The sequence below is a fragment of the Lampetra planeri genome, chromosome 69 (genome assembly GCF_965212315.1).
Source record: "Lampetra planeri chromosome 69, kcLamPlan1.2.h2, whole genome shotgun sequence".
Classification (NCBI taxonomy): Eukaryota; Metazoa; Chordata; class Hyperoartia; order Petromyzontiformes; family Petromyzontidae; genus Lampetra; species Lampetra planeri.
In genome coordinates, this window is record NC_136174.1 from 1065498 (window position 1) to 1092736 (window position 27239).

A 27239-nucleotide genomic window follows, 5' to 3' on the forward strand; every position below is an offset into this window, starting at 1 on the left:
GCGGCACCGTGTGACCCCGTTCTGTGCCGTGACGACCGGGCGTGTGATGTGACCGTCGACTCGGGGAGGGAGGTGTCGCAGGCTGATCCTCACGTGTCTCCACCTGACCCACCCCCAGGTGCCTCGGGCTTGACGGCTGCTGACCGTCGAGAGCCTGAACCCCGGGGCACGCACGGGTCCTCGATGCCTGGCCGATGTCTTCCTGAACCGCCGGCACCACCGGACGTTCAACCGCGTCTGGTGCCGTACGACGGACCGGCAAGGCGGACTCGGGCTAGGTCTCAACAATTTTCATGAAGACGTTTTTTTCTCTACACCGAGCTCGCCCGGTGTTCCCCTATGCCGGGGTAATGTCCCGTTGTAGGGACGCTCGGAAGAAGAAGGGGACACTGCACGAGTCGAAAGAAAAAAAAAAAAAAAATTCCATTTATTTTCCTTTTTGCATACACATTGCTATTGTCACTCGCCGGTTTGTATATATTGTTCTATTGTCGCGGTGGCATTGGTTGAGGGTTGCGGATGGTAGTGTTCGCGTCGTGTTGTGTTGTTAAGTTAGTTGTTGTTCTTGTTGTTGTGTTGTGTTACGGGGCACACAGGGCGGTTTGTATATTTTTATAGCAGCCGGGTCGGCTGCGAGCTATGTGGTAGGGGGTGATGTAGTGGTGGTATTGACGTGCGCCGACTGTGACAGTGATGGATCACGGGGCGGCGCGGGGTGCGGGGTTGGGCACGCGTTGTGGGCGTGGTGTGGACGCGCGCGCCGGGAGTGACAGATGACGGGGCGGCGCGGCGTGGGTGGTGAGGCACGATGAGATGTGGGAAAAGAGGATCGTAGCCAGCGCCCGGCGATTGGTCGAATAAGTGGGTGCTCGCAGCGACGTCCGCAGGTGGGGTATAAAGGGGGACGCGCGAGAGCACTCGAGGAGAGTTACCCAGTTGAAGACCCGAAGACGGAGCTGAAGACCTAGTGCCCCGAGACCCCTAGTCCCGCCGTCCTTGTGGGGACCGGGGCCCTGTGTGGCTCGGAGGCGAGGCTGTGGGACCCGGGGTCCGACGCCCCCGTGGGTCGGGCTGGGGACCCACAGTCGAGACGGATACCCCGGGCAGGGAGTGTCCCGAGTAGCTCAGTGGCGTTAGTCGCCGAGTAGCTAAGTGGATGTTGGTCATCCGAGTAGCTCAGTGGGCGTTAGTCGCCGAGTAGCTAAGTGGGTGTTTGTCACCCGAGATACTAAGTGGATGTTGGTCATCCGAGTAGCTCAGTGGGCGTTAGTCGCCAAGTAGCTAAGTGGGTGTTTGTCACCCGAGATACTAAGTGGGTGTTTGTCACCCGAGATAGCTAAGTGGGTGTTTGTCACCCGAGATACAAAGTAGGTGTTAGTCACCTGTAAACGAGTTTGATAAAATAAAGAGTGTGTTACCCGTGAAGTCGTCTCCCGCCGAGTTACTACATTACACATATGCGCGCGCTTTGGAAGGAATGCGTTATGGATTAGTACCGATGTTTAACGTTGTGTTTTATTTCTTTTGCTTATTTCAAATGTAACCATGTTACGATTGTGATACATATGCGCGCGTTGTAAGAAATAACCGCCGAGAGTGAGGGCGGCTTATAGATTCATAACACAAAAAAAAGGGCATTTACTTGGTTTGAAAATTCGCCAGTGGCCAAATCGACCCCTGATAATTTTCAAACGGGCGGATTGTTGTGTCTATACCCTTTTTTTTATTAAGAACAATTAAAAAAAATAATGATAATTTTTTTTTTAATCTATATATATACCTTTTTTTTTTATTAATTAATGAAAACAACTCACTTCTCCTCACAAGAACACCAGGAATCCATGAAACATGGAGGGCGGTTAAAATGTTGAGAGTTCGGTCACAAAGAGGTCATGGACATCCAGATGGACAAAAGATGTATGGACTAGCCTCCCAAGACATCTGGAGATGTACAGATAAGGTGCAGAATAAATAACGGTTGAAACTTCGCGTTTTCTTAACGTTTTCCTTACCGAAAAGTAGAAACTTAACAAAGATAATTAACCAACAAACAATCATATTTTTTCTATTATTATATGTTTCCTACCTACACGACCTTCCAAAAAAAAATAAAAACTAAAGAGTACGAATTCCAGAAAGCTTAAGTGGAAACGTAATTACGCTTAACCTCAGGACATTAAAATATAACTCAGAATAAACACCAATCTCTGGAGAACTAAACTTGGCGAAGCCAAAATAATAATGTGACGAGAATCATTACGAATATTCATTAAACATAGACGAATGATTACCACGATACTAAGACCGAAGGAACTCATAAAATATAATTCAAGAATAAATGTAACACACAGGACCACATAAATGTATTACAAACATCTCCTCAGCCACCTTTGTCTTCCAGCGGGGTCTGACGGGCAAGGAGGGAGCAAAAGGTCACAAGGGGGGGGGGGTGTCTGCTTCTTCTCGCTCTGTCTTGTTTGTTTTCTCTCGCAAGAGACGCGAAGAGAGGGGAGTCACGTTTTGAGTTAGGCACGGGCGCACACCTCGAAAGGACAGTCTGGGTTGAGTCAGTCCGAGTCGAGCTCAGCGTTGCGACGGGGCACTCAAGGGAGCTGTGGCAGTCGTGCCTCGAGAAGAGATGGGACGACGAGACTTCGTTAAAGTGACAGTCTGAGAGCAGTCTGTCCGAGGCGCTCGGTCTCGCAACTCGGCTTGCGACGCAGCGTTGCGACGGGGGCTCGCAAGAGAGCTGGGGCGGTTGTGCCTCGAGAAGTGATGGAACGAGGAGGAGTCGTTCGAGTCGCAGAAGTCTGAGTTCAACCTGAGTTGGGGCTGGGTTTCAGCCGTGCTCCGGCTGGCGGAGTGTCGTGTGGAAACGAAACACCGATGCCGATAGCAGGTGTCGCTTCTCGCAGAACGAAGTTAAGTGCGAGTGAAGCTGGCAGCTGCACGAACAAAGGAAGCACGGAGCAGAGAGAGTGACGAGTGACGACAAGCAATCAACCTGTAAAAGGGCGGAGATCGCCAAGCGTCGACCAGGCGTGCAAAGCAGAGAGCGCGAAGCAGTGGAGAAAGCCTGGTCAAACGGCTGGGAGGGAGAGGACAGCGCCATCGAATGCGCCGTGTGCCTGAGGGCACACCGACCAACGACCAGTGTGAACACACCAGACGTCCAGAGCGACGGCGAGCATCGTGCCGACTCAACAATCAATCGAGCAGTGGAGAAGCCGGGGGCTGCCACCAAGAAAGCGCGAGCGACACCCAGCGCCACCGAGCGACACCCAGCGCCACCGTGCGCCACCGAGCGACACCGAGCGACACCCAGCGCCACCGAGCGACACGAGCGACCGAGCATCTTCAAGGACAGCATCGTGCCAACTCGTCATCCAGCAGTGGAGGGAAAGAGAGAGCGCACAAGCAGAGACACGCAGGGGCTCGCGGCGGCCACGCCCAACCCAGAGAAAACTTCTGGCCGTTGTTTGTATCCTCCTACACCACACAAGCTAACGACACAATTAATATTACGAGGGGACAACGCACACACAGCACGCACACGAATAAGACTTTAAAAAAAAATATTGTCTTTGCGTTTCAAAAAGGGTTGCCATTTCGAGGTGGTGCGTTCAATATCAACTGATCGTGCAAAGCAGTTGCTGCCGTCGAGTTACATGAATAAAAAATGTTTAGTCATTCATATTAGGTAATCGCATAATATCGTAAATGCATAAGTTTTTGTCATTCTTTCGATTTAAAGCTTTCGTGACTGCAGGGATTCATCTTCTTGGTTCTTTCGGTAAAGTCACGTAGAAGGGAAGTAATAAAATAATAAAAATAAAACATAATAAAACAATTCTCACGACGTTTCGGCCACAACGCAAGCAGCCGTCCTCAGGCGAAGAATGTTATTATTTTATTACTTCCCTTCTACGTGACTTTACCGAAAGAACCAAGAAGAGGTTTTTGTCATTCATATTAGTTCATTGCATAATCTTGCTCATGAATTATTGACGCATGTTTGACCTGCATGATAGAATGTCACATGCTTGTTAGAATAAAATTGCTTAACACCAACTGTTCGCGTGCTTCTTTCCAAGTCCATGCAAAACTGTCTTATTCATAAGAGCTGTATCCTGTGATGAGATCTGAACTGGTGACCTTAAATATCATAACACACACTAGGATAATCGGTAAACGTTTAATAGATGATAATCGTGTTATCCTGATTGACAACTCTGGATGAACGAAGCTGAGCCTAATTATCACAACTGCACACATTAACATCATCGCAAGCATCCGCATAAATTACTACGATTATCTCAGCGATTATCATAATTTATGCATATAATTACACGCATCATCATAATTTATGCATATTAATACACACATTAACATAATTAATGCGATTTGCGCATTTTTCGGAAAATTATTAATTTTTATTATTTTCATCAAAATTTCATAACCCGACACATACAACAGGGGGTGTTGACGTTTATTTGTTTGCATGTGAGGCAGAGGGCTGGGCAAGAGGAGGAGGTTGGGGGGAGGCAATGGCTCCGTTTGGGTTACAAATGAAGCATCCGGCTGCTCGCTCCACGGATGCTCCCGGAGGGAGGTCGACGCCGAGGGGGATCCGGGACGGTCTCGACCTGGGGGGCTTGCCACTCGCCGTTGTGACGACAAACCCAGGAACTGTGGGTGGGGGGGACCGGGAGGAGTGGGCTGTCGGGGTTGTCTGTGGGAATCGTCGTCACGTCGCTTTGGACGCCGCGACGGGTGGCCCTGGGTAGACGAGATAGTCCCCCAACACGTGGACACGACTGTGAGTTGGGTTTACAGACGCTGTCTCCACCCATGCAGTTTTGGGAGTTTGTTCGGAACGCTGTTTTTTTCCGGTTCCATCTGTAACACGGTGGTGGTTGTTGTTGTTTTTTTTCTGCCAATTTATCTTCGCTTCATTATTGTTACCTGTGCTCACGTTGTCGTTTTTGTTATTTTGGAGATCCCCCCAGCCCCAGATAACTCTTGCAAATGAGACTCCTGCCCTGGTCTCTCGAGTTCCTCACCTGGTTACAGACGATACACTTGAACTCACCCACTCAATCATTTACCCACTCAATCATTTACCCACTCACCTCCCCTCTCGCTCACTAACTTAACCACTGACCCAATCAGCCGCTCACTCACCCACCATCTCACTCACCAATGCACTCAAACGTTCACTCACTAACCTACTCACTCACGCACTCAATAAGTTACCCACTCACCCTCTCACTATTTCAAACACTCCACCAATCCACTCACCCATCCACTCACTCACTCACTAACTCACCCACAAACTATCTCCCCCGTCTACTCACCCGCTCAATCACCCACCATCTCACCCCATCAAACCATGTTCTCACTAAATCAATCAATCAATCACCCACCATCTCTGTCACTTATCTACTTACTCATCTACTCACTCACCCTAGCACTCACTCCCCATTCCACTCGCTCTTACAAATGAGACTCCAATCTTGGTGTCTTGAGTTCTCGCACTGGGTAAACACAATAAACAAAAATAACAGCCCGGACTACAAAGACGTTACAAAGACGATACCATGATGATGGTGGTAGTGGTGGTAATAATGGTAAAATGGTGATGATGGTAGTGGTGTAGATCATGGTTGTAATGATGGTAGTGATGGTGATGATGATCGTGGTGATGGTTGTGATGATTATAGTAAAAATGGTGATGGTGATAATCGTGGTGGTGATGTAGGCGGTGATGATGATAATGATGATGATAATGATGGTGGTGATCATGGTGGTGGTGGTGATGATGACAGTGGTGGTGGTAATGATGGTGATGAGGGAGATGGTGGTAATGATGGTGATGGTGGTTTTCACGGTAAAGATGATAGTGATGATGGTGGTGATGATGGTCGTGATGGAGGATGTGATAGTGGTGATGATTATAAAAGTTTTTGTGGTGTTGATGTTGATGATCGTAATGATGGTGATGATTGTGATTATTGTAATGGTGGTGATAATAAGAAGGGTGATGGTGATGTGGGTGCTGATAGTGATAATGATGGTGGTGATCATGGTGGTGGCAATGATGATGGTGGTGATGATAGTAGTGGTGTTAGTCGTGGTATTAATGGTGATGAGCTTGATGTTGGTGATGATGGTTATGGTGATGATGGGTCCGGCAAAACAACCTCCTACCTCCTCGCGGTGCCGGACGGGCAACACTGTCGTGGGCAGTGCTGTGGGGGGAGGGCCAATGCCCATTGGCCTCTCCCTTCATGGCGTCTGTGGCCACCACAGTGGCTAAACGGGAGCTCTGGACGGGTGCGAGGGGCTGGTAACCCCTCCACCTTCAATTAACCACCACTAAACTACGAAGTAAACACAGACCTGTAACTAATAAGCTTGTGCCGGAGGCCCCGGGGGGTCAGGCTTTTATGACGTCTCCTGGCCAAACTCCATTTGGCGGAGCCAGGAGATTGAATTTTCACCCTCGGGGCTCCTCCAGAAACAACGAAAAACCATTGCGGATGGCCACGTGGAATGTTCGAACGCTCACTGCGGAGGACAGGCTGCCACTCCTCTGTCGGGAGCTGGACCGGTACCGTCTGGATCTCTGTGGCATTCAGGAGGTCCGGTGGACTGGTTCTGGATCCTGCCACCATGAGGGGTGGACAGTCCTCTACTCGGGGCAGGAGACTGCCAAACAACAGGGTGTGGCTCTTCTTCTGAACAAAAAAATGAAGGGGGCGTGGGAGCGTGGCGGTGAGGTGTGGGAAGCTGTAAGCCCCAGGATACTTTGGGCTCGCCTTCCCATCAATCAGAGGCGAGGAATGGTGGTCGTGGTTACTTATGCCCCCACCGAAGACGAACATCCGTGGAGAGATGCAGGCAAAGCCGATGAGTCAGACGCTTTCTATGACCTCCTGTCACAGGTGCTGGCTAAAGTGGCCACTCGGGACAGAGTCATCTTGTTGGGTGACTTCAATGCCCGAGTTGGTCATGATGCTGACACCTGGTCTGGAGTGATTGGAAGGCATGGGCCAGATCAGCTCAATAATAACGGTAGGAGGCTGCTAGATTTTTGTGCAGCCCATGGGCTTGTAATTACCAACACGCTCTTCCGGCATCGGCGCATCCACACAACATCATGGATACATGCCGGGTCCAAGCAAGAACATCTGCTGGACTACATAGTGACGGACCAGCGGATGCGAGCCCATGTCCTTGACACCAGGACCTACCGTGGAGCTGATCTGCCCTCTGACCATCGACTAGTCATCTGTAAGATGCGCCTGCCATTCTTCCACTCCGGTGGTGGGTGTACACCCAGGATCCCATTCCAACCAAAAGTGGCCTGGTCTCAGTTAGCTGATGAAAGTTGCAAGCGAGAATTTCATCATCGCTTGCAGCTGGGGTTGGCATCGTCCCCCACTCCACCTGATGTCGAGGGTAAATGGGCGAGGTTTAAGACTGTGACTCATGCAGCTGCAATGGTTGCTTTGGGTACGCGGTCCAGACCTCCCCAGAAACCCTGGCTGACAGAGGAGGTGTTCAGGTTAATTGAGAAAAAGCGACAGGCCCACTCTCATCGCCTACAGCATCCCACGTCAGAGAATGAGGAGGTTTACCGCAGCCTTCGCTCGGAGGTTCGGAGAGCCGTAAGGCGCTGTAAGGATGGGTGGTGGTCGCGGGTTGCTGAGGAGATGGAATCTGCCTCAGTGGCCCGCGATCACAAATCACTATTTAACTCCATCAAAAAAGTAACCTGCAGCGCCACACCTATTACCATCATTAGAGGAAAAAACGGTGATCCAATCTCCGACCCCCAGGAACAGGTTTGCAGATTTGCTGAGCATTTCTGTGAGGTCCTGGGGAGGGAAAATCTCTCAGCCAGGAAAACATCATGGCACAAAGTGGGGATAACCCTGCTGAGGCTGCGGTGCCTCAAATATTGGAAGAGGTCACCCCCTGTGAGTGGCTGGCTGAGGTGCCAGCTGTTGAGGAAGTACTGAGGGCGATCCGGAGTCTGAGACCAGGGAAGGCACCGGGCAGAGATGATCTCCCAAGCGAAATGCTGAGGGAGGGTGGCGTTTGTGCACAAACTGCCCTATATGACATCATAACAACAGTCTGGACCACTGGACGGGTTCCGCAGGACTGGAAGGATGCCCTGGTGGTCCCCCTCTTTAAGAAGGGGGACCGTACCGACTGTAACAACTACAGGGGCATCTCACTCCTCAGTGTGCCGGGTAAGGTCCTGGCAAGGATTATTCAACATCGCCTTGCTAGGCACGCTGAGGAGAGGCTTGCGGAGCCCCAATGCGGTTTCAGGAAAGGGCGGTCCTGCACAGATGCCATATTTTCTGTCCGTCTGCTACAGCAGAGGTGTAGGGAATTCCAAAAAGACCTACATCTCTGCTTTATTGACCTGGTCAAGGCCTATGATACCATCAGTAGGACTGGGCTCTGGGTTGTTCTTCGTGCTTTCGGAGTCCCTGACCCTCTGCTCACGATCATTAAGGACCTTCATGATGGTGAGCGGGCCCGGGTAAAACTACGTGGCCGGGAGTCGGAGCCTTTCCCTGTACACCTTGGGGTGCGACAGAGATGTCCTCTGGCACCCACATTATTTAACATCTATTTCGACTGCGTAGTTCGTGAAGCCTTCAATAGCTGTACCGGGGGAATTTCCATTTGGTACAGATATAATGGGAGGCTGATCGACGCCCGGGTGCGATCAAGGGATGGCTCCCTATTGGTCAACCACGTTATGTATGCCGATGATTTGGTAATAGCTGCTCATTCAGAAGAGGAGTTGGAGACGCTGCTGCTGAGACTGGAGCGTGCCACTAAGAGGTGGGGCCTTACCATCAGCCCCACCAAAACTAAGCACCTGCCTGGGTATTTTGTACCATCGGACACTCCACCCCCACAACTCCCAATTGGTGATGGGGCAGTTGTGGAGAGAGTGGAGAGTTTCCCATACCTGGGCAGTGTGCTTATGACCGGCTCCAGTTTATCAGCAGAGGTCTCACTCCGAATCAGTCGAGTGGCAATATCTTTTCATCGGTTGCGTAACGCTGTGTGGAAGCTACCTGGTCTGTCGCTCCGCACGAAGCTTCAGGTTTTCTCGGCCACGGTCATTCCCTCCCTTCTCTACGCTTGCAAAACGTGGACCCCCCTAGTGGAGCATCTTCGCCGGTTGGAAACATTTAGGCTGGCCTGCCTACGATCCATCCTGGGTTTAACCAGGCTGGATTGTGTGAGGAGCTCACAAGTCCTTGAAAGATCTGGGCAAAGTCCCATCAGTGAGCTCCTCCGGCAGGCAAGGCTGCGTTGGCTGGGTCATGTAGCCCGCATGCCCAGCCACCGCATGCCTAAACAGCTTTTGTTCGGCCGGATCGAGGGGGCTAAACGGGCGCGGCACGGGCTAGAGAAGAGATGGAGTGATGTGGTACAGGAGGACGTGGAGCTGAGTGGACTTGCCGATGACTGGTACCAGCGGTGTCAAGATCGGCCTCAGTGGAGGAGGCTCGTGAAGGACGCTACTGGGCAGTTGGAGGCAGTCGCCCTCCAACAACAACGGAGGGCGGATGAGCGACGCTCACAACAACGAGCGGAGCGCCGGGTGGCTAAAGCACAGCAAGTTGGTACAGTAGGGGGCACAGGTGGTGCATCAGCCAGTCATCTCGGTCATCTCGGTCAGTCGACCCGTGGCACCTGGGTCTGCCCCGTGACCTCCTGCCAGCGGGCGTTCGACACTTCACGTGGCCTCAAGGTGCACATGGCCTGGCACAAGCGTCGTGGTGACGTCACCGCCACTTAGTGGCGAATGGCGGTTGTTGGTGATGATGGTCATAATGATGGTGATGATGACAGTGGTTATGTTAAGTAATGATTATGATGATGGAAATGATAATGGTGATAATTATTGTGATGTTGATAGTGATAATGAGGATGGTGGTGGTTGATGGTGGTGTTGGTGGTGATCGTTGTAGTGGTGATGATGGGGATAATGATGTTGATGTTGCTGATGATAGTGTAGTGTTGTAAATAACAGATGAATAAACTTTTTAAGGCACACACTGGTTTATTGTCTTTCTTCCGACACAGTCCCTATACACACACAGAGGGATATGCTAGCCTAGGGAGGTACAGCCTCCGAACTGGCGGGAGCTATTCCCAGTCTACCCGCTACCCTAGCGTCCTCCGGCTGGGACCTAGAGGAGGCTAGCTTGACCCACCGCTGGCTCGGTGGGTCTCCTGACCATAGGTCGTGCAGAGCCTTAGCTCTCACCAGAGCTGGAAGGCTGGGGAGCCAGGGTCCTGCCTGCCAGAACCTATTCTCCCCTTGACCACTGGAACACTGAGCCTTAGCTCTTACAAGAGCTGAAAGGCTTGGTCCAGGGTCCTAGCTTCTTCAGCCGGGCTTCTGTCTTCGTGTGAGGAGAACTCGCGGGCGCTCCCCGCGCACGCCCTTTTATACCCGTTTGTAACGGTTCTTATCCAATCCCACGCTCCCTCGTGGGACCCTCTGATTGGTTCTTTACAATCTGCGTTTTCGATCCTCTTTACCTCATCTGACCCTTGGCCGTTGGTCTGGCGGGAATCCGTGTTTACGATCCGCTCTCACCTCTCCCTGGTAACACTGCATTGCCCCTCTGATACATAGTGGCCCCGCAAGTTACTGAATAGAGTGTCTAGCACCTCCACATCACCCCCCCCCCCCCCCCCATTTGGAAGCTTCAGCCGTCCCGGCTGCAACAATGGTAAACTCCAACAATGCAAAAATGAAGTGTCTGTGTGCCTTGCCAAAAAGAACAAGAACCAATTTCAAAAACAAGAATAAACACCCAGTATAAATGCCCCCCCCCCCCCCTTAATAACACAACATATTTACAAGGTAACATGTCAACATTTTTACAACATGCGCGACACAACAACCCAGGCAGCAGTTGCTGCAAAAACAAGATGCACCACCGGGACCGTGTCGTACAACGTAACGTAGATATTACGAAAATCGGCGGGATTTCGCACGCGTGTGTTTCGCGGGACCATCGTAGGGGATGAGTGGCCCCTTTAGCGGTGAAGGCGGATCAGGCGGCATGACAAGAATGTCAGGCGGGTCATGAGGCCTCTCCGTAGAGACCTTTGATGACCCCGGTCCCCAGCGGTCGATCGTGGCCTGCACGGCCCCATCATTCCTGCGTCATCTGCAGAAGGAATTACACGTCTGTGCTGCGGATTAGGCACCAATGGGGCGATATCCGGTTCGTCGGACACATCGCATGCTCGGCCCTCATGTTGTGAGTTTGACGCAGAAACGCGCGGCGCAACAAAAGGCTTTACGCGAGAAGGGTGAACAAACCAGCTACGCCATCCCCAATGGATTCTAACACATTGTGGTCGTACAACCTCGAACACTTCCACCGGACCCCTCCACGGTTTTAGGAGTTTTGCCGATGTAGACACCGGCACCTGGGGGCAATGAAGCCACGCTTTATCACGCGGTGCCCACTGATGCGTGGACGTGTGAGGGGCTTGCAGCCTTGAATTTTCCCGCTGGCGGGAGGCCGAATTTTCGATTGCCGTATCACTGCCTCAGACAGCTTACAGAGATTGAAGCGTAAGTGATCAGCGAGCTTTGACGATTGTGGAGGCAGCTCTATCTCCAGCCGAACGTCGGCGGGGGGAATGGCATCCCTGCCATACATTAGAAAGAATGGGGAGAACCCCGTCGCTGCATGTGGTGCCATGCGGTATGCAGCGAGGACCCCCGGAATCTGCAAGTCCCAGTCTAGGTGGGATTCATCAACCTGATGGCACAGTAAAGAGATGAGGGTTCTATGCAGGTACTCCACCATGCCGTCAGTTTGAGGGTGGTGGGGGAAGTGCGCACCTTCTGTGTGCCCAACAGGCGGCATATATCACTCAACAGGGTACTAAAAAAATTCCTTCCCTGATCGGTCAGCAGCCGTTCCAGAGCACCCTTGTCCAATACGTAGCCCTGAACAAAGGCGTCCATGATGGCTGCTGCCGACTGGTTGAGGAGGGCCCAGGCCATAGGCCACCGTGTAAAATACTCAACCCCAACCAGAAGGTACTAGTTACCACGAGGCGTAGTAGGAAAAGGCCCCAGAATATCGAGAGCAACCAGCTCGTTTACATGGGACACCGAGATGGGCTGCAGGGGTGGGCATGCAGGCTTCGCTGGCGGTTTTCGTTGCGAAAAGTTGGGTGCAGCCCATTCAAATATCCGTTACATCACCAGCATGACTGGCCAGAACAATTGCAAACGTAGCAAGCCAATGGTTTTGTGCACACCCAGGTGCAACAATCGCTTGTGTGCCGCCCACACGGCTTTACATTGCAACCCCGAAGGCACCACAATTTTGTAATGGCATTAATCAGCATCCCAATGCATGAGCAGACCCCGCCGTATAGCGAAATAATTCAATTTCCCATAACGTGAGGCCGTATCACGTGCACGATGACGCAGAGGCAACAACGATGCGTCGTCCATCTGGTGCCGACCCCATTCATCCAGTGTTAGCCCCAGCAAGTCCTCACTTGCTGCCGGACCCACATGGTCCGCCCCCGGTGCAGAATCGGAGGGAAACGCGGCGGCAACTGTTTCAACAGGTGCAACTGGCTCTGCCAGTGATGGCTTGCAGTGGCCAGAACCCATAAAGCACGCACATTTATTCACCGGCGGAAGTCGAGATATCACATCGGCATTACTGTGCTGTGTACCCTTGCGGTAAGTTACCATGAAATTGTAGTCCCGGAGGACTTCGAGCCACCGGGAGAGCTGACCGGATGGTTGGTCAACACGCAGAGCGTATTGTAACGCTGAATGATCAGAGCGTACGGTAAAACGTTGACCGTACAGGTACGGCCTGTATTGCTGGATGAAATAAACAATGGCCAGCAGCTCGCGTTGGGTTACGCAATAGCGTTGCTATGCAGGGGACAAGACCCTGCTCCCGTAGGCAACGACCCTCTACACCATTTACGTTTTGGGACAACACCCCACCGATCCCATTGTTGCTGGTATCGGTGTCAAATGTGGCCTGTTCAGCATTCCCCCAATGAAATTTCATCCCTTTTGACGTAAGGGCATGCAGTGGTTTGGCGATTGTCGCGAAGCCAGCAACAAAACGTCGGTAATACGATGTAAACCCGATAAAAACTGCGAACGTCCCCCGCAGAGGTGGGGGTAGGCCATTGGCTGACGCATTTGGTCTTTGCGGGGTCGGTGGAAATTCCTGAGCGGCTGACTATGTGGCCCAAATAGCGCACAAACTCACGCAGAAGCTGGCATTTCTGCGGTTTGAACTTCAAGTTAGCAGCACGCATTTTCAAGAAAACAGCACGCAACCGTTCAATGTGTTCGTTGAACGTGCGGTCAAAGATGATGACGTCGTCAAGGTAAATGAGACATGAGTCCCACTGGAGCCCAGCGAGGACGAGCTCCATGAGCCTTTGGAACGTCGCTGGGGCCGAGTGGGGACCCATGGGCAACCTATTAAACTCGAAAAGGCCCTGTGGTGTCCGAAAAGCAGTCTTTGGTTTTGACGCCTTATCGAGGGGAAGTTGCCAAAAACCCGACAGAAGGTTCTAGAGTGAAAAAATAACGCACCCCTGCCAGAGCATCCAATGACTCATCCATACGTGGGAAAGGATAGGCGTCAGCCATGGAAATTGTATTCAGGCGCCGAAAATCAACACAAAAACGAAGACTGCCATCGTGCTTTTTGACCAGCACTATCGGAGCACCCAGGGACTGGTTGAAGGAGAAATGATATCAGCCGCCAGCATGTTTTCAACTGCCTATTTCACATGCTGTTTCTCCGCCGGGCTGAGCCGAAACGGGTTTTGACGGATAGGGGCAGCGTCGCCAGTGTCAATGTGGTGACACAGCAGCTTGGTGCAGCCAATATCAAATTTAGATTTTCTGAACACATCCGAGAATTCCCGCAAAAGAGCCCGCAATTTCAGCTGCTGCGGCCTGGATAAATCGCCAGCGTTCACGCAGAGTGCATCTAACCATCCCTCGTCTGATTTGGGAGGAGGTTGAGGCTGCGGGTCGTCAAATACATGTCCCATGACCTCGGTCCCCAGAGGCGCCACTGTCGCGTGAGTGAGCACAGACCCCTGTGGAACGACGGTTTCGGACAGCCCAACATTCAAAACTTGCAAAAATGGCTCCATGTCGTCTGCTACGAGGGTCTGTGCGGCCACCAATGCTAGGCCCTTAACTGCCGTGTTGGAGGGCCCTAACAGAACGCCATGTACCGAGGCGTTAGGAGCGAGTGGTTTCTTTAACTGCAAGGGTACAAGCATTTGCGCCCCTGGCGGAATGCGTACAGTGCAAGCCGCAAAAACCTACACAGAGACATTGGCCATACGTGAATGCGTGGTCGCGGGTAAAAACGCCATCCGACGGCCCGATGGAAGTTCAATACACCCCTGATCCATAAGGATTTTAATGGGCAATTTGGCGAGAAAATCAGTTCCCAGGAGGCACGGCACCGCGAGGGAGGAAGAGACCAAAACAGGGCCGCCAATTTAATATCACCAATCGAAATTTGCGCCCGAATTTGCCCGATAATCCCCAGCGAACTTCCATTCGCAGCAAAACACGGAACAGAGACCTTTTGCAAGGGTCGACATCGCACCAGCAGTATGTTATAAATTTAATCCGAAATGATAGTGGCTGATGCACCAGTGTCGACAAGCACACAAAACTCTACACAATTGAACCCACAACCACCGAGGAACCCACCGTCGCTGCGACCACTCTATGGGGCAGCTCCTACCACTGCCCAGGTCGGAGTGGCTGTGAAGAATCACCAGAACACCGCACGTCATACGCCGAATCACGAGCGAAGTCAATGGTGCATTGTGGTGTATAAGGTGTGAGTGAGGGCCGAGCGTGAGGGGTGCCGCGACTCGCCTGTTTATGCCGCGGTGTATTGGGTGCCCTGCGGTCCTGGCCTCGGGACCCGGAGGAGCGCCGACGAGGTGCACGGCAGTCGGTTGAGATGTGGCCTCGGCGGCCACAGTTGAAACACGTCACGTCACTGCGGGGGAAGGGCCGTCCCCGCTGCTGGTCGTCGCGACGCCCGGTACGGTCGGGTGATTGCCGGCCCATCGGCCTGGTCATTGCAAAGGCATGATCTGGAGAGCGATCGTCATCCCTGCTGGCAGGCTCCGACGTCGTAGCCGATGCGGTGATGATCTCGTCCTAGTCCAGCATCAGGTGAGTATGGATGCTCCGGGCAGCTCGCAGTGAGCACATATCTTCATCATCCATGGCTTGGATGACAACGTGCAGTCCACGTGCCAGCTCCAGCAGCTTCTGGAGGACGAGAGCGTTTATGGCCTCATCATCTATGCGGGGGTAAGCCGCTCTTGCCATGGCGAGAAGTGTAGTATGGAACGCCAATGGCGATTCTCTAGGTTTGCACTCTCTCATAGAACTGATGGCGGGTGGCGGAAGGAGGTCCGTAGATATCGGACATTCGCCGAAGTGCCGCTTGTAGAGTTGCTCTTTGTCGCTTGGGAATGGAGATGAGCGTGGCGAGAGCGTCGTCATCTAAGGTGGCTGGCAGCGCCCATAGTGCCTGTACGTCCGACCAGCCCACCATCTCCAGGTGGCTGAGGAAGCGATGCTGGAATGCGACGTTGTTGGAGAGCAGCCATCTCGTCATCTTCAGCTCGTTCGGACTCGGTCCCGAACGCGGCGATTGCTTGGTCTACGATGTCTACTGTACAGCGTCGCTGCCGTGATGACGTGGCATTGCCCGAGCGACTTGCGGAGGCAGCGTCCGACGCTGATGACGTGGCGTGCCGTGATTGGCTGTCAATGTTCTCAGCGTGCACTTGATTTCCACTTCCAGCGGAAGCACGTGACCTTTCGGCGGGAAATTCGAACCCTTCTGGGTTTGTAATGGCGGGAACGTCCGCCGGCTTCCGGTCCACTCCGCCCGCAGCCCCCAAGGTAATTCCTTCAAGGATGGCGGCTGAAGCATGCAGCAGTTGGGCGAGATGGCCGTGTGCAGCCTGGATCTTGTCGCCCGCGGCGATCGGTGGTCGGGCTGGCAGTTGGGCGGAGGGCTCCATGCCCACATCTTCAGCGGCGCTCTCCGCTCCTGCAGGTGAGTTGGAGTTTTCTTCCTCCATACCTCGCACACGGACTGTGCTTCTTGTTTCCATGTTCGTCTTTAACCACTTCTGACGCCAGTTGTAGTGTTGTAAATAACAGATGAATAAACTTATTTAAGGCACACACTGGTGTATTGTCTTTCTTCCGACAAAGTCCCTATACACACACAGAGGGATATCCGGTTCCCTCACCCGTAGCCTAGGGAGGTACAGCCTCTGAACTGGCAGGAGCTATTCCCAGTCTACCCGCTACCCTAGTGTCCTCCGGCTGGGACCTAGGGGAGGCTAGCTTGACCCACCGCTGGCTCGGGGGGTCCCCTGACCACTGCTCGTGCAGAGCCTTAGCTCTTACAAGAGCTGGAAGGCTGGGGAGCCAGGGTCCTGCCTGTCAGGACCTATTGTCTCCTTGAACACAGGAACACAGAGCCTTAGCTCTTACAAGAGCTGGAAGGCTTGGTCCAGGGTCCTAGCTTTTTCAGCCTGGCTTCTGTCTTCGTGTGAGGAGAACTGGCGGGCGCTCCCCACGCTCGCCCTTTTATACCCGTTTGTAACGGTCCTTATCCAATCCCACGCTCCCTCGTGGGACCCTCTGATTGGTTCTTTACAATCTGCGTTTTCGATCCTCTTTACCTCATCTGACCCCCTGGCCATTGGTCTGGCGGTAATCCGTGTTTACCATCCGCTCTCACCTCTCCCTGACCCCGGCCGTTGGTCCCAGAGTGGTAACACTGCATTGCCATCTAATACATAGTGGCACCGCAGGTTACTGAATAGAGTGTCTAGCACCTCTACTATAGTAATGATGATGGAGTGATGGTAATGATGGTGGTGATCGTTGTGATGATAGTGACGATGTTGGTGATGGTTTTGGTGGTGTTGATAGTAATAATGATGGTGATGGTGGTTGATAGTGATGGTGGTGATGGTGATAATGATGGTGATGATGGTGAATCGTAGGGATGAGGAGGCATGGTGACGCGAGCACGCACTGCAGGTGAAGGAGTGACCACATGGACTTTGGGGCTGTGCTGATTCCCCACTCAGATTTCATTAAAATCCCTCAATCTTCCGCACCGGCGATTTGTACTTGACAGGCGACATCGCTCACGCACACCAACCTGAACCTCACCCTCCCTTCTCACCCTACCCCTCCATGCTCACCTCACCCTTCCCTGAATTTTCACCTCACCCTCTGCTCACCGTCTCAATACCCACTCCTTCCCATCCTCTCCTCTCTTAACCCTCTCCTGACCCTTCACCCTCACCATCACCCTCAATGCTCACCCGCCACCTTCCCCTCCAATTTCCCCTCACCCTCACTTCACACTCTCCTCAACATCCCCCGTCTCCTCTGTTTTTTGGGTTTTTGTATCTCCCCATCCTCAGGATGCACGACTCAGATCCATGATCTTCAATGGTTCATTCAAACACCACACACACATCCCAGGGTAGAGAGGCTGCAAGAATATCTGCCGAACCTCGTGGATCACCTCCATGGAGTCGGCGCGGTAAAACGCCAGGAGCCCTTCCTCCCAGTGCAGCTGAAGCCTGATTCTGCGGGAGTAGGGGGCCCACCTCACCGACAGTGCAGTCTTCACTCCACCATGAAACACTGAGAAGTTGTCGTCATATTTCTCTAAACACCAGGACGCGTCGCTCCCTCCCAGCAACGGTGCAGCACCACCACTCCCTTTCCGTGGGATCGTCCCGTACGCGACTCCAACCCGCCACCACCTCGCGTCCCCCACGTCCACCTCCCAGTAGTGGTGGCCTGACGAGAAGCTCTCACAGCACAGGGCTTGTGACCAGTAATCAAACCGGTGTGGATGATCGGGGCGACCCTGGGAGTCACGGGTCCGCGTCATCGTCCTGAGATCCGAGGAGATCTGGAGTTGGTTATGAGCTGAGTTTGTGTCCAGAGTCGGTGAGCGTCCGTCTGTGACAACAGCGATGACAACATCACTACAGAACACCGTCATCACCATCATCCACCATCACCACCATCAACATCACCATCACCAACCATTATCTTTACCATCACCTAAAACATCACAAACATCACCATCACCAACCATTCTCGCCATCAATATCATCAATGACAACAACATAAACATCACCATCACCACCATCATCAACACTATGAACATCAACAACATCACTATCGCCATCAACAACATCACAACGATCATCACCACCACGAGCACCTTCACAAACAATCACCACCACCATCACTACCATCACCTCGACCATCACCACTATCCCCATCACCCCAACTCATCACCATCTTCATCACCATCACCAACGCAACCAGCATCATTATAACCATCATAACGACCATCAAAACCATTGTCACGACCATCACTACCATTATCACCGTAACCAATATCATCATCACTACTTCTATCAGCGCCATCAGCAAAACCATCACAACCATCACCACCTATATTATCACCAATGTCACCATTATGACCATCACCACGACCAACACCATCATTCAACAATGCCATCACCGTCCCCATCACTCACATTATCACCAACATTAGCATCATTACTAAGGACAACAACAGCAATTCGCCACTAAGTGGCGGTGACATCACCACGGGGCCTGTGCCAGGCTATGTGCACGTTGAGGCCACGTGAAGTGTAGAACGCCCACTGGCAGGAGGTCATGGAGCAGACCCAGGTGCCATGGGTCGACTGAGATGACTGGCCAATGTACCACTATCCTCATCACGACCACTATCACCATCATTATGACTATTACCAGCAAACAGGAACTCATTTGAGGTTGAAACTGCCCAGTAGAGGCCCTGGACTGGATAAGATATCACCTGCAACTGATATTAGCCATGGTGGGTAATCAAACCCAGGTAACTGGGTTCGTAGTGCAGTGTGCTAACCACTATGCTACCGCTCCCCCCACCCATACACATTCACAGGCATGCACTGCATGTCAACATCACAATTACCCCTGACTCATGCTGATTATTTACGCAAGAACACCACACTGAGTATCATGGTGTTGTTCAGTAGTGTCCTGGAATGGGATGTGAACAAAGACAAAGATCCCCTGTTTAGCCTCAACAGACCATTGGGGCAAGTGCTGTTAGCGAGCGTCTATGAAGACCAGCACGGCACACGAGGAGGTGGATGGCCAGCACCACGCCCGACCACCTTTGTCTCTCTAGTGGCGATTTTGTTCAAACACCGCATCAAGTTCCATGATGTAAACGAAGATAAATATTCCCCGTGTTGCCTTAACAGACTGTCGGGGAAAATCAGAACCTTTGAAAGCTGCCACAGCACATGAGGGGCTTGGTGGCCAGCACTACGCCTGGCCACCTTTGTCTCTCTAGTGGTGATGTTTACACACAAAACTAGGTAAGCATTTGAAGCTGAGTCGACCTCGTGCACACACACATGGTGATCATTTATTGTGAAGATGGCCCCATCACCCATGTTTCACACTGAATAACTCACACAGGAATTTGGCCACAGTTTCCTCGGTGCCTTTAAGCGAGGCAATGTCCTCTTGGCTAGGACATGAGGGTGGATCTGCTGTAACCCTCCCTGCCCTGTGAAAGCAAAACAGACATGGCTACTATCTCACGCAGAGCATCGTCACTCACAGGACCATCACAACTCCATCACATAGACACGCATCACAGCATCATCACACAGCATCACCTCATAGCATTACTATCACCACACTTAGCATCATCACACACAGCACCATCACATAACATCACCACACAATATCACTACACACATCATCACATAGCATCATCACACAGCTTCACCACACACACCACCTCACACAGCATCATCACATGAAGCTTTACTATCACCACACATAGCATCATCACATACAGCATCACCACACACACCATCACCACACAAACCATCACCACAGACAGCATCCCCACACACAGCCAATGTCTCACTGCCCGCACCCCACACTCAGTCCCATGTTGTCATGTGTCGAGTCGTGAGTGAAAGTCGTCTTTTACCTGCACGTCTCCTCCAGGTGCCCCTGTGGGAGAGAGAGAGAGATGCGTTACTGTGACTCTACTTCCAATCCATTGTGATCAGTGGAGTTCCCACTGGAACATCGTGGGTGGAAAACACTGACTTATGGGGCGAATATTTCACAGTGAGACCGATTCATAGTTAACGATAAACTACAATTTATTTTCCAGTTGTAATGCGAGCGTAAATGGGGTCGCTGCTGGGCTCTGGCCCAATCACACGGCCCGGGGTATTGGGGGGCGGAGCCCGGTATGGGGGGCGTGTGGGAGGGGCCGCCGTTTACCTCGGCTCCAATGGGAAGCGAAGTGAATGGAGATGGAGCCAGCAGGGCAGTATGGGAAGGCCGGATCTGATGATCCGGAAGGGGAGGAGTCAGGGTCACATGGGAAAGAAGATATATGTGGGAGCCCGGAAGGGATCGGGGTCAGTTGTTGGAGTGAAGAAGCGGGACCACGTTGGGTGGCCGCCGCGCCATCAGCCACGTGGCTGATGGGGCTTCGGCACACCGTCGGTCAGCGGTGTGCGGAGCGGGGAGGAGCGGAGCAACTGACGGGAGAGCGCGTGCGGGTCGCGCGCAAGAAGGAGCTGATGGGAGAGGGCGTGGCGGGGCGCGCGAGGAGGAGCTAACGGAGGAGCATGCGCGGCACACGAGAGGAGCGTGCGCGGCACACGAGAGGAGCGTGCGCGGCACGCGAGAGGAGACGCTGGTCCCTTGTCAGGACCAGCGGGGTGTGAGGAAGAGTGGAGGAGCTGAGGAGGGAGCGCGTGCGGGACGCGCGTGAGACGACGCTGGTGAGTGGAGGAGACCAGCGGGGTGCGGAGAAAGAACTTGAATTAAAGACCAACGGAGACCAGCAGTGCCTGACGGAGTCTTTTATTACACAAGTAAGGCTTACAGAGCTATATAGCTCTTTTTCAGAAGCGACCTGGCCACAAATGATAGCTCAACGAAGTTGTTCATGTCGTGGAAATGTCTAGCAGCCCAATACTCTAAACGCACGTTTTCAAATGTGGAGGGAAAAACTGGAGGACCCGGAGAAAAATCCATGCGACCATGGAGGGAGACATTTAAACTCCAAATATATAAGGACGTCAGGGTTGGGATTAAATCCCGAACCTTCGGTATACCAGGCGAGGTAGTTAACATCTCGCCACCCCCATGAGGACCAACACTAATTTGCAGGGCAAATATTTCAGAGTGAGACCGGTTGATATTGATCTGTGTTGAGAGGAATGTAGGACGAGAAGTTTCTGGAGTTACCAATGCACATGGTGCAGATCTTGTAGAAGTGATATCCAAGACACAATGATATCATTAATAAGTGTATGAGACCTATTTATTTTAGCATCCCTGATATGAGCAATGAAGGTAGCGCATCCAAGTGGAGGTACACGAAGTAAGAAGGAGAGATGACATCGGGTCGTGAGCAGGCGCTGTTGGATTGTTGCATCGCGGCATCATGAAATGTGGCAATGGCTTGGGGAGGCCTTCTTCAATAAGTGGATAGATTATGGCTGATGATAATCATGAATACCGTGTACATTGTTGTTGTATGGTTGATTTAAAAAGTGAAATTACATTAACATTTAGTTTATATTCACAATGAAACAAACTTAATGGGAATCTGTTAAAGGACGAGAGAGATAATTAATTTAACTGAGAAAATATAAGCTGGCCTTCCAAATATTAGCCACTGGAGCTGCGATGCGAGTCCAAGAGTGAAGCTGTGTTCTCAAGCCCAGGAGATGCGAGCTCTCATTCAGGAGCCTCCCTCTCCTGCTGCTGGTAAGAGGGCTTTGTGCCAGTTGTGACACTGGAGACTCATCGCTCACCTGCAGGAATGCGAGCGAGTCCCTCTCCTGCGCTAGGACCTGCAGGTGAGTGGCTGCTGCCTGGAGCTCGCTGATCACCCCCTGGTAGTGAGCGATCGTCTTCTCGATCTGGGACAACAGCTTGCGCCCTTTCTGCTCCAGTTGCTCTAAAGCCGCCTTCTCCTCTGCATCCAGCGTTGCTCTCGCGTGGGCGAATCTGACCGAGATTGTGGCCTTTTTATCTGTCATGGATCCCTGCAAAGAGAAATAAATGCCACCTCTGTTTATTAAATGTCTGGTCCTTTGTAAAATGACATTCAGGTGTCCAGAGTCTGCAGCACTGAGCCCTCCTTCTTCCTCTGATAGCGCTGCTGTGCATTGTCAGTACAACACGATTCGGAGGCAATGAAGCATTGAAATAATCAAATATCATCAGGAGTACATTTAGGGTCTGTGCCATTCTCATTGCGCAAGGCTATCAGGACGATGCTTTGTTTGCCTTCGCATGAAGCGAAGATAAATATGGAATTTGCCTTCAGCAATTTGAGCCATAAGGAATTTTGAAGTTAGGCCAATTCCTCTTCAAATGAATATTCTGCATGTGAGAGAAACCCACATATGTGTAATAAAAGACTCCGTCAGGCACTGCTGGTCTCCGTTTGTCTTTTATTCAGGTTTTTCTCCGCACCCCACTGGCCTCCTCACGGACCAGTGTCGTCTCGCGCGCGCCCCACGCACTTTCCCTCTCGCGTGCCACGCACGCTCTCTCTCGCGTGCCACGCACGCTCTCTCTCGCTCACGTGCCACGCACGCTCCTCTGTTAGCTCCTCTATTCTCGCACTCCGCACACCGCTGGCCGACGGCGTGCTGAGGTCCTTCGGCCACGTGGCCGATGGCGCGGATCTTTTCCTCACCAACCAACATGGCTCAGCCTCTTAACTTCCCCGACTGCCCCGATCTCTTCCGGGCTCCCACTTATATCCATTCCCCCCACGTGACCCTGACTCCCGCCTGCCGGATCGTCATATCCGGCCTTCCCATACTACCCTGAAGGCTCCGCCCCCATTCACCTCGCCTCCCATTGGAGCCGAGGTGAACGGTGGCCCCTCCCACACGCCCCGCAGACCAGGCTCCGCCCCCGAATGCCCCGGGCCGCGTGATTGGACCAGAGGCCAGCAACAACCCCATTTACGATCGCATTACATATGTATGGATGAAGAGAGGGGATCATGAAACCAGTTGCTATACTGGCACCTGGCTACTCTAACGTCTAATTGGTTTCACATCGGTGTGATCCACAAACTTTTCCACCAGAGTACTGGATAAGAGGTACTTACCACCTCATCTGACCAATATAGATTACAGACATTGAAGTGGTAAGTTGTATGGAGATATTGGAATGTGGAATTTCCACCACTGATTGAGCTTCTCAGTGGAGATGAGAACCACCTCGTTGCTTGTCCTGATTATTGAGGCGCATTAACCGTTATGTCTTTAGTCCCACAATGTGTTTAGAGCCAATGGAAGTCCACGTGAATGAATAGAGTTGTCCTCCATCACAAACCCTACTCAGGGTGGAGTCATGGGGTCACCGAGTCCGGCCCAGACACGGTACCTGCACGTCTTTGCGAGCGGCCTCCATCTGCCTCACGGACTCCTCCACCTCCCTCCTCTTCTCCTCCACCACCCGCGTCTCCTCTCCCACTTGTTTCTGTGAGACGTCACCGGGGGAGACTCCACTCACTCTCTGATCGTCCCCTCTCACCCCCACTCCACACAGACCCCTCCACAGTGATGGGGGCAGTAGCCCCGGTGCAGCGATGGAGGCTGGGGGATCAAGCGCTGCAGGGAACTGATTTCACGAAGAGCTCAAACGTGCGCAGGTCTACCTAAGTGTGGGTAGGGCTGCCTGAGCAGTGAGTGGAGCGACCTGAGCAGTGGGCGGAGCTACCTGAGCAGTGTGTGGGGCTACCTGGGTAGTGAGTGGGGCTACCTGAGTAGTGGGTGGGGCTACTTGAGCAATGGGTGGGGCTACCTGAGCAGTGGACGGGGCTACAGGAGAAGTGGTCTGGGCTACCCGAGTAATGCGCGGGAGTTACCCGAGTGGTGGGCGGGGCTACTCGAGTGGTGGGCGGGGCTATCTGAGTAGTTGCTGGACAGGGCAAATCAGCGGCGAGATGTTATCTGCCTTGCCTGCAATACAGGAGGACGTGGGTTCAAACCTGCGCCTGATGCCTGTTTATGCAGTGTGCATGTCTCTCTCCATGGTCGCATGGATCTTTCTCTGGGCCCTCCAGTTTTTATGTCCACGTTTTGGAAAGTAAGTTTAGAGCATTTGGCTGCTATACATTTAGACCTGATAAGCCACATTGTTGAGCTGTAATTTGTGGCCAGGTTTGCCTGTGAAAAAGAGCTACATAGCTCACTGAGCTTCACTTGGTGAAATAAAAAAAAGTTTTAGTTAAGTTTTACATGGCACAAGGAACTGCTGCTATTTGACTGTTGAGCGTCAGAGAAATTCGGTAGAGAGAATATTAATGAAAATATAAATGCAGTCACGAATTACTTGGTCCGTCAAAATCAAGCAACATTTCTGGAACGCCACTTCCAGTGACCCGGTAGCTGCTGTAGAGTGCGGCACTAAACTGGGACAGACCGGCACGAGGCTACTAAGCGGTGAGCACTGCGGCTCACGCAGTCCCAGTCGTTTTACATTTCGTTTACATTTCGGGGAATGCTCCTCCATTCCACAAACCACTTTTTTGTATACAAACCACAGTCTATGCACTCACCTCATTTCGAGAAATTATTGTATGCATTATAGTCCTTCAGTTTTATAAAATATACTAAGAGCACATTTATAAATTTGTCAGATAACAGGATTGATAATAACATGTTTTCGTATTATTTCTGCACTATGACAACCTCAGCATACTTTATATTAAATAAAGGTTGTTAAAATTTGAAAAAACAATGGGAAGCTGAGAGAGGAATGATATAATATTTATTTGGATATCATTGTTCAGTTTGTACTGGGACATGATGACTTCACGCAGGAGGAGCTCCCGCTCACACACGCAGACCACCTCACCTCCCGTGTCTTGTGCTCATCCTCCAGCGTAGCCACATCGTGGCCCTTGTGGTCTCCTGCGATGATGCAGGTTGTGCAGACCAAGCTCTCGTCCTGTCGGCAGTAAAACTTGATCCTCTTTCTGTGCGGCTTGCATTTGCGGTCCTCGGGATTCGTGTCTGGATCCACAAGAACGTGGCTCCTCAACTTCGGGTTCTCCTGATGAGGCTTTACATGAGTCACACAGTAGGACATATCACACCTGAGGCAGGTCTTCGAGGCAGCAGTCGTGCCATCGTTGCAGAAGTCACACAAGACCACAGTGGTCATTTTATCTGCAGCACTGCGCTGCTCCACCAGGCTAGCGAGCGTGAAGTTCTTGCTCAGCTGGGGCCTCTGAGGGAAAGTCACTCGGCACTGTGGGCAGGAGAAGGACTCTGCCCCGTCCCAGGCGCCCTCCACGCACTCGAGGCAGAACGAGTGGCCGCAGCTGAGGGTGCAGGGGCAGCGGAAGGCGTCCAGACAGATGGGGCAGGTCAACTCCCCTGGAGCCTCGCTACCCCTGGGAGCCGCACTCGCCATGATCCTGGGGCTCCACTCAGAGATAGGCGCTGGCTGTTGTTCAGGCAGTCTCTGGCTGTAGCACAGACAGTCTTTGGCTGTAGCACAGACAGTCAATGGCTGTAGCACAGACAGTCTTTGGCTGTAGCACAGACAGCCAATAGCTGTAACTCCGGCAGTATCTATCTATAGCTCACGAGGTCTCTGGCTGTTGCTCAGGCAGTCTCTGGCGACATCTGATACACTAAACTAGGAACAAGCCACGTAAATGTGAGGCAGGCTAAAGTACAAACTCTTTTAGTTTGATTTGCATATCATGAGGCGCACCCTGGAATGTGTTGACTTTTGACCAGGCAGAGACGTCTCGGTGCCAGAAATAGCTAAATAAAGACTCAGCTTACCTCATCTCAATTTACCTCATCTCAACTAACCTATTGCCAACTCACCTTGTATCAACTCATCTCATTCTCAACACACTTCTGTGAACGTTGGTACAACTTGGAGCTAACAAAATTCCCTCTTGTAGTTCACACAGCTGCTCTCACAAGCAACACCTACCCTCCAATAACATAAACTCACGATCCCCACCGTCACGCAGAGATGACGTAGGTTGTCCCCATAACAAAGTTGAATTCACCTATCAAAAGCTCCAAATAATCGTGACCCTTAAAGACGCGAATTTCAGAACAGTTGAGCACCAACAAATCCTGGTGCGTCCTTTCCAGACAGTCCTGAAAGGACGTGGGAGTTGCAGTTGAAAAAGTCCCTCCAGTCTAAGTTCCACTCTTAAGTTCAATCTCAAACAGGTCCACATGGTTCATGAAGTTTGTCCAAAACTTTGGCCACAAATAATGAGCCTGACACGGTGCACAGCCAGGGACTCACTACTCAAAGCAGGTGTCCTCCATGGGCACTGCAGGTGTCCTCAACAGTCTGAAACGAAAAGAGCTGCTGTAGGGTTGTGATTGGGTTTCTCGCACATTCAAAAACACTAATTTGAAGAGGAACTGGCTGAACATCCCAAAACAATATTTGAAAAGTGACTCATTGAGGTTTTACTTGTTGAAAGACAATTTACACAGATTTCTCTTCGCAGAAAGTGACAGATACAATTTTAAAAATTAACCCGTAAAAACAAAGTTTTTCACAATAAATCCTTTATATGCGTGGCATCGGTTTTATTTTATTATTCATTTCTGTTTTTCTTGAGTAAGAGTTTCATTTTTATCACATTGGTATTTTAAATTAAATATGAATTTTTTTTCCTAAAAAGTGGAACAATTTGGAAAAAAGAAATTCACGAAAGTAAATTGTCACGCACAACGAGTCTGTGTGCAAAATGTCAGCTTGATAGGATCACGGGAAGTGGGTTAAAAAACGACCGAAAGATTTGCACGGTCGTAAGCACGCAAGCAAGCAAGCAAGTGAACTTATTATAAAGGATTTAAAAATTAACCCGTAAAAACAAAGTTTTTCACTCTAAATCCTTTATATGCGTGGTGGCTATAGTCCTCTCGTCCTCTGGCTTGAGATGGCTGCTACCTATGGGTCAGATGATTGTCTGCCAGCATTAAGCAATTGG

General features: G+C 51.6%; 1 protein-coding gene across 3 annotated transcripts in view; it reads right to left on the reverse strand.

The window, feature by feature from the left end:
- Positions 1-10738: 10738 nt before the first annotated feature.
- Positions 10739-27239, reverse strand: part of LOC144737450 (E3 ubiquitin/ISG15 ligase TRIM25-like) — a 220950-nt gene continuing 204449 nt past the window's right edge. Inside the window, exons 1-6 of one of the 3 annotated variants that reach the window (XM_078620161.1) lie at positions 25118-26029; positions 23642-23737; positions 22048-22281; positions 20196-20218; positions 19666-19760; positions 10739-18121 (exon numbers count right to left, since the gene is read on the reverse strand). In XM_078620161.1, coding sequence (XP_078476287.1) covers positions 17568-18121; positions 19666-19760; positions 20196-20218; positions 22048-22281; positions 23642-23737; positions 25118-25678 — 1563 coding nt within the window. In that variant the 5' untranslated portion in view covers positions 25679-26029 and the 3' untranslated portion in view covers positions 10739-17567. Of the gene's footprint in view, positions 18122-19665; positions 19761-20195; positions 20219-22047; positions 22282-23641; positions 23738-25117; positions 26030-27239 lie in introns of those variants that run through there. The other 2 variants (XM_078620163.1, XM_078620162.1) reach the window with 2 other exon arrangements.